This window comes from Paramisgurnus dabryanus, chromosome 7, assembly GCF_030506205.2.
Source record: "Paramisgurnus dabryanus chromosome 7, PD_genome_1.1, whole genome shotgun sequence".
In the NCBI taxonomy this organism is placed as follows: Eukaryota; Metazoa; Chordata; class Actinopteri; order Cypriniformes; family Cobitidae; genus Paramisgurnus; species Paramisgurnus dabryanus.
Genome location: NC_133343.1, coordinates 28,370,053 through 28,380,413, shown reverse-complemented (window position 1 = coordinate 28,380,413; position 10,361 = coordinate 28,370,053). Strand labels below are relative to the sequence as shown.

The 10,361-nt window shown below is 36.9% G+C and overlaps 1 protein-coding gene across 1 annotated transcript; it reads right to left on the bottom strand.

Annotated features, from left to right (window-relative positions):
- Nucleotides 1–17: 17 nt before the first annotated feature.
- Nucleotides 18–3,246, bottom strand: apof (apolipoprotein F). The gene is made up of 2 exons (XM_065264610.2): nt 3,100–3,246; nt 18–2,323 (listed from the first exon to the last, which is right to left on the bottom strand). Exon 2 carries the CDS (start codon nt 2,279–2,281, stop codon nt 992–994), a length of 1,290 nt encoding a protein of 429 aa, XP_065120682.2. The 5' UTR covers nt 2,282–2,323; nt 3,100–3,246; the 3' UTR covers nt 18–991.
- Between the last annotated feature and the right edge of the window lie 7,115 nt (nt 3,247–10,361).

Genomic DNA, 10,361 nt, shown 5'->3' with positions numbered 1-10,361 from the left:
CATGTGCAACAGGTAAATTCATTTGCTGTTTTTTATTTGTAATTTTAATCAATGCACAGAAAAAGGTTTGCATTTACAAACATTTATACCAAAAATACAATTGTATTTTCAAAAACTAGTAATGGAAAATATTAAGGAAAAAACAGTGTCCATACGATTAAGTGTAACTATAACAATAGTTTATTAAAATGTATTTGCATTATACAATATAAAACAATTAAATCAAGGTTTAAAATAAAAACGTGTCAATTGATGCATACTCATATGATGGTGGATATTGAAATCTCCAATAATACAAAATGCAATGTAACCCCTGTTTCTTGGTACCTGTCTATTTTGAACAGTTAAATCCAAGATGACTGTCACAAAATAATGACTGCCGCTATGTTAAAGCTGATCATGCAGGTCATGCAAGCTAATAAGAGATCATCTGTCTCTCTCTTTCTTTCTCTCTCTCTCTCTCTCTCTCTCTCTCTCTCTCTCTCTCTCTCTCTCTCTCTCTCTCTCTCAATTCAATTTCAATTTCAATTTAAAGAACTTTATTGGCATGATTGTGTCACTTACAATATTGCCAAAGCATTATACATAAAACGAGAAACATACAATAACACAATATTAACAAACATTAAGGTGCAATTAAGCTAAGGTGCTGGGTGATGGATGAAGTACTACTGCAAATAAAATAAATTCTCTCTCTCTCTCTCTCTCTCTCTCTCTCTCTCTCTCTCTCTCTCTCTCTCTCTCTCTCTCCCCCTCTTTACCCTAAAGCAAAAGAGTAAACGATAAGTGAAACATCTTTTTGATTTCACCTTCAATATTGTTTGTTTTTACTATACATATCTTTACAGGATTGACATTGTGAATATCACTGTGCACACTGTATGATAACATGTACTCCTAAACATGATTTACTGCCTGTGTTTTCTTTGTACAGTGTTGCACTGGAGCAGTGCTATTGTCCTGGTCCGGTCTATTCTTCCTGTTTGTCCTTTTACTGTGAGGTGTCGAGAGTTCCATCCTCCCAGCTGTTCTGATTCATAACAAGGTCATCTTCCTCTTTCATGTTGTTAAGGAGGTATTTAACCCCTGCCTTCACACTAGTTTTCAAACCAGCACCTAATGCGTAACCGGCAACCCCTGCGGTTCCCCCAGTCACAGCCATGAGGGCGTCTGTGCCCAGATCCACAGTACTTAGGATCGCTCTTTCTTTTGCAGTGTCATAGCAGTTAACCGTAGCGTAATAAACAGCCGTTCCCAGATTATAAAGAGTAGATACTGCAGGGATCCACTCCACCACTGTATACACCTGCTGCTCTTTTTGGTTTACGCAGTTATGCCGAGGCACCGTAGTTCTACGCCAACGTACATGCGCCGTCTCGCAATTCTGAATCCAGCTTTCCGAGAATGATGAAGGCACTACTCGGCTACCAGGCCTTAGGATAACGCGATAATATCCAGGATTGTGATTGCCGTCTTGGGTCACACCTGCACAGTGGAGACCTAAGCGTCGACAAGCCTTCTGCGCCTCTGAAAGACGCAATGTCCCGCTCTGTTCTGCAGCTTGTCCCAGTAACTGTGTGCCCTTCACCCTCACCCAACCTTTGCAAGGCCTAACTTCGTCTTTTAACTTATCTGCAGTTTTTCCCACTTCGGCTAGCTGGTGAATGTTAAAAATTAAAGCCTGCATATGATGCTGTGACTCTTGGCTTGGTATAGTAGGAAAGGATGGGATATGGCTTGCATTTCCGAAAGTGTGATAGGCATAGTTCGTCGATTCTCTCTCCTTTCCTCTTTTGATCAGCATCAGTACGTCCTGCAAAAGTTCACGGGTATCATCCCGGCCCAGCACGGAGTAGAGCTTCACTACCAACGCCTGGGCCTCAATCGAACATCCTGCCGACACCAACACAGGCACCATTGCCAACCCCAATAGCTCCTGAGAGAAAACATTTCCTTTCCAGCCTCCAGCAGCGAGCTCTGCACAGCTTGCATTGCTTTGGAGATGCAGCTGATCTTGTAGAGATTCAGAGAGGTCTAAGACCAGCCGATGAGCGGGATGAATATCGTCTTTTTCTTTTAATTCGACTTTCTCATTCCTTGGCTTCTCTGCCCGTGTGAGCCCCACCGTTTCAGACTCTGATAAACTTGGGAAGATGTTTGAAGTGACTGGCCTCAAGTTTATTTGGGGTCCTGGGGGGAGTGGGCTTCTAGCAAAGACCACATCTGACATTAATAGATGGACCAGAAGTAACCATTTGAGTTTTGAGTTCCATAAAGCCATGCTGAATTGTGGATACACACAGCACGAGTCTAAAAGCACAAACTGTGAACAAAGAAAAGAGTAATAGAGCAAAATTAATGATGTGTGTGTGCAGCGTAAAGCTGTTTTTTAAGTATCTGCAGCTGTAGCAATACCGCAGGGGGTGAGTAGATGAGATTCCTTAAAGTGTGTTATCGTATGCTTATGTGTAGAGAGAGAGAGAGAGAGAGACCATATAAACATTAATGTAAAACAGTTGCATATTTTCTGTTGGAAAGATGTGCCGTTGTGTAGGACTATGCGTGCATCATTCTTTTCTATTATGTACACCATTTTTGCCAAAAATTCATTCATGTTGTTGTACACATAAAAAATAGGTTCTTAAAATGGTTCCTCACACAGTGATGCCATTTTTTGGTTCTTAAAAACCTTTCTATATTCTGTAGAACCCTTTTCCACTACAAAAAACCTTTAATGTAACAGAAAGGTTCTGTGGATGTTAAAGGTTTTTAGGGAACCAAACAGCAAAACAAAGATTGCTTTAAGTAACATTTTCAGGAACCTTTTTTTTTTTTTAAAGTGTATTTAAATCACATCTGAGAGATTGTCTTATGTCTGATACATTTAAATAATTATTATAATACATGTCTTTACTACCAATGTGTCCAAAATAATTTTGTAACTTAATTATCTTTATTTTTATTAAACATTTTGAAACTAAAGAAAGGGTTTTCCAACTCGCCTGCATTTCATAGTTACTTTAAAATATGAATATTTAGATTAATAAGATATTGCACTATATTGAATTAAATATTATGAGACATTATAAAGGCTCTTACCTTCTAACAATCCAGATGATACTTCTGTGTTAGAATCCAGACTTCACAAACACATATGTTTTCCCTTATTCTCTCTCTCTCTCTCTCTCTCTCTCTCTCTCTCTCTCTCTCTCTCTCTCTCTCTCTCTCCCCCTTAATGTGTTCTATGGCTGTTTTAGTTATTTCTCATGTTCCCTCTTTTCCTCTCATCCTATCTCAGTTTACTCGAAGAGCGGGGGGATTTGGGGGCTTTGTGTTTGACCCAGATAAATTGCAGCACATTTGTCATGCCTGCGAGGACATAGAGAGAGAAAGAAGAGAGAAAGCAGGATTGTGCACCATTGCGTGATATTTTATTTGTTTTATGTTTACAGGTCATACGCCTTTCACAATGACCCAGTCAAATCAGCTTCGTTAAACATTGCCTGACAGCTCAGAGCTAATTTTTTATCAGTGCAATATCTGTTATATTTAAACATTTAAGGTTATCCTAAAATGTTGTTTAATGTGCTTCCAAATAAATGACAAATGTTAAATGTGGTGCTAAATCACTGTATATCAGTATTATAACTGTTTTCATCTGCATACAACATAGAATGATTTTGTTATAGTTTAACCCTTAAAATTTTCTGAAAAAGGCTAAAAAATGTCTAGAAAAGGACACACATTTACATTGGAAATCCACAAACCCACCTAAAGCATCGCACTGGCTTCAGGATCTGATGCTATATTTGCATTTGGAAAAGATTAAATATTCCATTAGACGCTCCAATAAATTCTCATATGTTTGGCAACCCTTGCTATCCTATTTCTCTACCATAAATGTACTTCCTGGGGAGTAGTGAGATATACATTGATACTATAGAATTGTTATTTTTTATTATTTTGTTTTATTTCTTTTACGCACACTTCTTTGTATGACAAACCTTTGGTCTTTAATGCTTCGGCACAAGTGCTCCTGATGTTTCTCAAGGTATTTACATGTGTAAATATGAAGGATTTGCGTGTATTGCTGTATCTGAGGCACATTTCTGACTGCGGTTTTTCTCTCCCATTACCATTGTTTCACTAAGACTTATCTTTATTATCTAATTTTAGCTCAATACTGTATCATTGATATCACTATTATTGTATCCATCATCTTTTGTACTATTACTGTTTATGAATATCATATAAGGCAGTTTGTTCGGGGTGGGCTGCGAAGGGATTGTAAATGTAAAATATAATCTCTTTACAAATATTAACATTTTTCTTTGAACAATAAAAATATATATAAAAAAGAAAAAAAAAAGAAAAGGACACACATTGTACCTGCTGTGTTGATTGTATCTTAAAACAGTTTAGATCATTTGAATCACAAGAATTTCAGCTTTCCAAAGATATGTGACAAGTTTTCTGTCAAATAAATAATGCAGTATTCCTCCCACTGTACACAGGAATTTTAAGGGGTCAAGGGTTGATAGTCATCTTTGAAGTAAATTTTTTGCTTTTTTTAGTGTTCAGTAGATAAAGCTGAAGTTTCTGAAATTTTTGTTGTCTAACTAAAGCATACAGCCAATTTTTCTTTAAAGAATTGCAAATCAACTATCCTCAAGTGGCAAAAATACAGTTTTTCTGAATTGCTAAAACACATTTTTAGAAACTATCACTAATTTTCTCAAAACCTTAAACACAAAAACCAATTTCAAACAAAATTTACAGAACCCCTGACTCTTCCAGCAAAATCAAACAATTTCTTCAAAACCGTTTCACTTGTACTCAAAATCAAACTAAGCATTCAAATCATACACACATAAGTCTATTATATAAAACACTACAAAGCATTTATTAGACACTACCTTAAAAAATTGAAATACAACATCCAGGACATCTGCTTACAGAAAAATACACGTTTATTGTTCATAACAACACACTTGACAAATCCTGTTAAAAATCTCTATTACTGTAATCAAAAGTTTAGTTCAGTGAATATAGTGAATACTTTACTGTAAGTACTGCAAGTAATAGTAAGTTTTCAATATTACTGTAAGCAGCACTTGTATTTTGTAAAAAGGCAGCAATCCAACTGCAATTTTTGCCAATTGCATCGTCTCTGGTGTCCTGTTCTTCCTTATACTCTTCATCTTCCTCTCAGACTGTTTCCAATCCACACAATTGGTAAAAAATACCATTAGATAAAAGTGTGTAGAATTTTGAGTTGTTGTGTTTACTCGAGGATAACGGTGTTGTAGTTGTGTTTAACTTTTGCAGGCCTGTGTTTAGCATTTATAAAACTAGTGCATTGCAGTGTGAAATGTGTGTTTTAGTGAGAAGTTTGTGTTTAGAATTTTGCAAAAAGAGTGCATGATTTGACAAATGGGTTTAGGCCACTATAAATTTGGTTCAGAGATTGGGATTTAGTGTTTTAGCAATTCAGAAAAACTGTAATAATTATTATTTTTATATGTTATGTGTTCAATTGTCCACAAGAGGGCAATGTAACTTTTCACACAAACATTACTCATTGGTGTTTCCAGGCTTACCAATAAAGGACTTTCATAAGGTTGTTGGTAATAAAATGAAGTTAAATAGTGTCTTTAGAAAAATTAGGGCCATCTTAAAGGATTTCAACTCAATAAAGTTTGGTGACTCAATGTTTGCTGCTGTGACCGCCCATATTTTTACAGATTTATGTGTGACTCAATGTTTAATATTTAAAGTCATCACTAGTCAATAGCAATACACAGTCTAAAAGCTTGATATAAAATGAAGCAAGTGTCACGGCATGTTGAGCTATCAGTGACATTCACTGCAAAGCAATTCATTATAAAATGCTCTCCAATGGGTTTTCATCTTTTGGAGGACCTTCAGCACTGTATTTTATTAACAAAAAATCCATATTATTCCCTATAGTGTAGGATCCTATCATTAAAATCCTAGACTTTTTAAGCAGATGTGCTAAACTGTTCGCTTTAAAAGCTTATATCTTCTGTATGCGGATGTTGTAAAAAGCTTTTTTGCATAGTTGTGTTTGACACATGAAAACGTCTCGGGTTACGAATGTAACTGTTGTTCCCTGAGAAGGAAACGAGACGCTGCATCTACCTGGCCAAACTTCCTGCATCCCTGTAATGCCGTCTTCGCCAATATTTAAGATAGCAATATACTTCCTGGCTCCCGTGTCTTTGTCGTTAAGCCTCATCATTGGTTGAATTTGATATATACATTCAGACCCACTTACCCCTGGAGACGTCCCCAAAGTCCCCAACAGCACGAGTTCCCTCTAAAGGAAACTGTAACTTTTGTATCTTAAAAGATAACACGATGTAACCTTGCTCTCACTTGAAATGTATCCCCACATTTAGTCCTTAAATTTGAGGGTTTGAGGTGTGGGAACCCTGTTAGATACCCTTCATGTCACTTTTGATATATAATTGAGGCAACTTGTGTAACACACACACACACACATGTTGGCATATGTGGTTTACGGTACAATTCCATAGACGCAATGCATTTTATAGGCTACTGTACAAACTGTATATTCTATTCCCATAACCTACCACAGTCCCTAACCATCACAAAAACCTGTATTTAATCTATGAAAAAGTACCATTTAGTATGTTTTTAAGCCGTTAGCCACAGGAAGTGTCCCCGTAAACCATTTTTATAGCATAGTAAACATGTCAACACTATTCATGTAAATTCCCCATAAATTGCATAAACCAACCCAACACATTTGTACTGCTATGTTTGTGAGGACACTTATGAACATATTGCATTCCCCATCCTCTTACTCTAACCCCAACCATCACAACTAAGTAACCCCAATCTTAACCTAAATCAAACCTTTAACCCAAATCTTAAAGAGTAACTAAACCCCAAACCAACTTGTTTTAGTTAATGATCTGTAAGAATGACGCTTTATTAGTGCTGTTCATTGATTTTAGTAAGTTTTTTGACATTTGGATATAAAGTGTTTCAATACTACAATATATGGTGTAAAAACGTCTGAGTGCTGCCCTCTTGAGGTTGAACGGTGGCTACTGCAGTTGAATTTTCCTATTGGATGTTGGGTCCAAGAAATGACTCGTGACGTAAGCAGGTTCAAGCTCACCACGCCCTTGTTACGATCTCACCACACACTTGATACGAGCTTAGTTCGTCCCCTCTATCTCCGTTGGGATCTGCCCACTTTTCTTGCATTTTTCAAATATTGCAGTGGGTGGAGTCAGGCTCTGACCAGGGGTTTAGTTACGCTTTAAACCTCAAACAGCCCTTTAAAGGGATGCCAGAAACTGGACAAAATGCTCCGATGGTCTTACAAAACATTGGTTCTCACAAAATAGCAGGAAAAGTACACACACATGCACACGCACGTTTGTTGTAAAACACAATATTTGGTGTAAGGGTTGGTCTCAAAGGAATGTTGTGACAGCACCAATGTTTGCCTACAGTAAATGTGTTGTACAATACATTGTGTTAAATCAATGTGATTTATTGACAGACGATCATCTGATAGTGACCCTCCTACGAAAAACGAGTGTAAGTACTTTCTTACTGAAAGTATGAATGAACAAAAACACATTGCGCATGTACTGACCAACAGTATGCTGCTTGTTTAGTTAAATTAAATCTCGGTGACAGCTCCAGCGTCAGTGCCATTGGCACCTATTGAAGTGAGAAAGAGAGGAACATGTGGGAGAAGTGAGATACAGGCAGAAATATGTACAAGTGCGATTTTCATTTTCACATACATTATAACTGCCCCAAAACACAAATGGGATTTTTACACATTTGAGTCACACATGCGACATCCCATGACCATACAAACGGTCCTGAATCAAGTGTTAATAACCACCTAGGGAAGTGAACATATCACCAATTAAAAAAGGTCTAAGGTGATTTTGTGTTTGTCCGTGTGCTTTTGAGTGAAAAATGATATTAGTTTTGTCAATATGGACATCCAAATGTGTAACGGGATTGGAATACGATTGGATAATTGGATGGTAATATTCGGCATATTGTGATCTAAAGAAGGGGCGTCCAGAAAGCAATGCATCATTATGAGCCAAATGATGAGTAGATTTCTCTTTCACATTAAATTCACTTCAGTTTTTTATCTTTTTGTGGATTTATCTATGTTAGTGCGACCTTGTTGAACACTGTGTGCTCCATCACCTTTATCTGTAAGGAAGAGACAGTAAAGCGGAATGTACTTAAGGATGGGACCATGGTAAACCTACAAACGGGCTGCAAGATCTATTAAATTAAAGAGCACCTATTGTTCGATTCACGTTTTTAAATTTCCTTTGGTGTGTAAAGGGGGTTGCACACCGGACGCGCATCTCAGTGCCGCGCAGTTCTAAAAAAATCAAACACATTGTTTTCTATAAGTATACGCACACCGGTGCTGACAGGTTGCGACTGAAAAGTCTGTCACAAAAATGGAATTATCTCTGCTTTTTGCTCAAAATGTGGTGTTTTTGCAGAAACCTACCCATATTCAAAAGCTCATTACAAAAGAACTTCTGAAGGTAGGATGAAACGTTTTTTTTTGTTTGAAACCAGAGGGTCTGTTCTTTCATTTGGTATATTGTATGTTTATATATTTGAAGAAGAGCATTTTCTGGAAGACATTAAACTGTTGTTAAAATCATGAAAAACGCTGGTGCTGGCTGGCAACTTTTTTTAAAAACGCTGGCGGTGAAATAGTTAAATAACAATATTAAGTAGACGCTATCTGACTAAGTTCCGGTGTACGAGACCTCCGATTTGTCCTAGACGCAACTCAACACGGCGCTGTGCGGCACTCAGCTGCGTGTCCGGTGTGCGACCCCCTTTAGTGTGTATTAGTACATTAACAATATGCAAAGGTACATACCCAAAGTAAATGATGACGCGAGTTATGGTCTCCAACATAAATCTCTTTTCTTGTACTAGAACAAACACACGTATTGTAGTAGGCAACAGTTTACTTCCTGGGATTGGTGATGTAAACATTAGCTGGCCAATCAGGGACTTTTCAAATCAATAATGTTATATGATAAAAGTCTAGTTTATAGTTTAAAAATTCTATCATCATATGCTTACGGTAATTCTGAGTAAACTGTGAATATGCTTTAAAGTTTATCTATGGAGTTAAAAAAAAGTTGAGACCACTGCCTTATTTTGAATAGTAAATCAAATCCAAGTTCAAAGAATGCAGCAGAAGTTTCTGGCGAAATGACTAATGAATGAATTGTTGCTAATTACCTTGAATTTCAGTTTGGTGTGTTTGGCCTTTGGTGCTCATTGTCAAGTCGTCCTTCGTTTGTATAATTCATAGAAAAGTGACACATTATATTTGCAGAGATTTCAGACAGTAAAGTGTCCTTGGATTACAGCTTTCACAGGGGCACAAAATGAATATTTCCAGTGCAAATGCTGACACATTCAATAACTGCAGACCATGAGACCTAAACAAAGATGGAGAAAGCATTTCATTTTTTTATATTCTCCTAGATCTGACGGCTTAAACGAGTTTTTGTGTGTGCATGCAGGTATGTAGGGAAATACAGTATAGCTGTAATATATGCTGGGTTGTTTTAACCCATTGTTTAGGTAAATATAAACATTTACTGGGTTAATTTAACTCAACTGCCATGCTTGTCACGTTTTGTTTACATTTCTTTATATTTTATCTGACATTTTAATGCTTTTATATACATTAAACTTAATATAAAACACATCCATATAGACAAACAATATAAGATGTTGATGGTACTTCATTTTTAGTTTGCAAAACAATGTCTGACACAAAACTAATGAATTTCTTTTCTCCAAATCCTGACACTTTTACTAACAGCTATTATTCAAATACAAAGTGAATGACTGTACGTGTGAACGAACGTATACGGCTACAGTTAAATGAGGTCAGAACTGCAATGCAGTACACTAAAAATAAACAAATATGCCAGTCATACTGTACAAAGAGATTGGATTCAGATGTACGAAAATGACAGAGAGAGAATGTGAGTTTGTGAAAGTTTGTTTGCGTAAGTGATATGGTAGGTGCCATTGAGAAACACTGACAGAACTCTGGTGAGTGTGGGTGTACTTCCTGAACTGTACTAATATTTCACGTCTGCATCAGCAGACGCATGCACACTTTCTCAAATACAAGAAGAAATAAGTCAGACCAAATTATTCAGACCTTTTTACTGCCACGTCCGTGATATCTGCTGTTCTGATGATAATTTCTCAGTACATGATCATTCTGAAATGTACCCTTACTTAACTATGGAAAATAAAAACATTAACAGAGA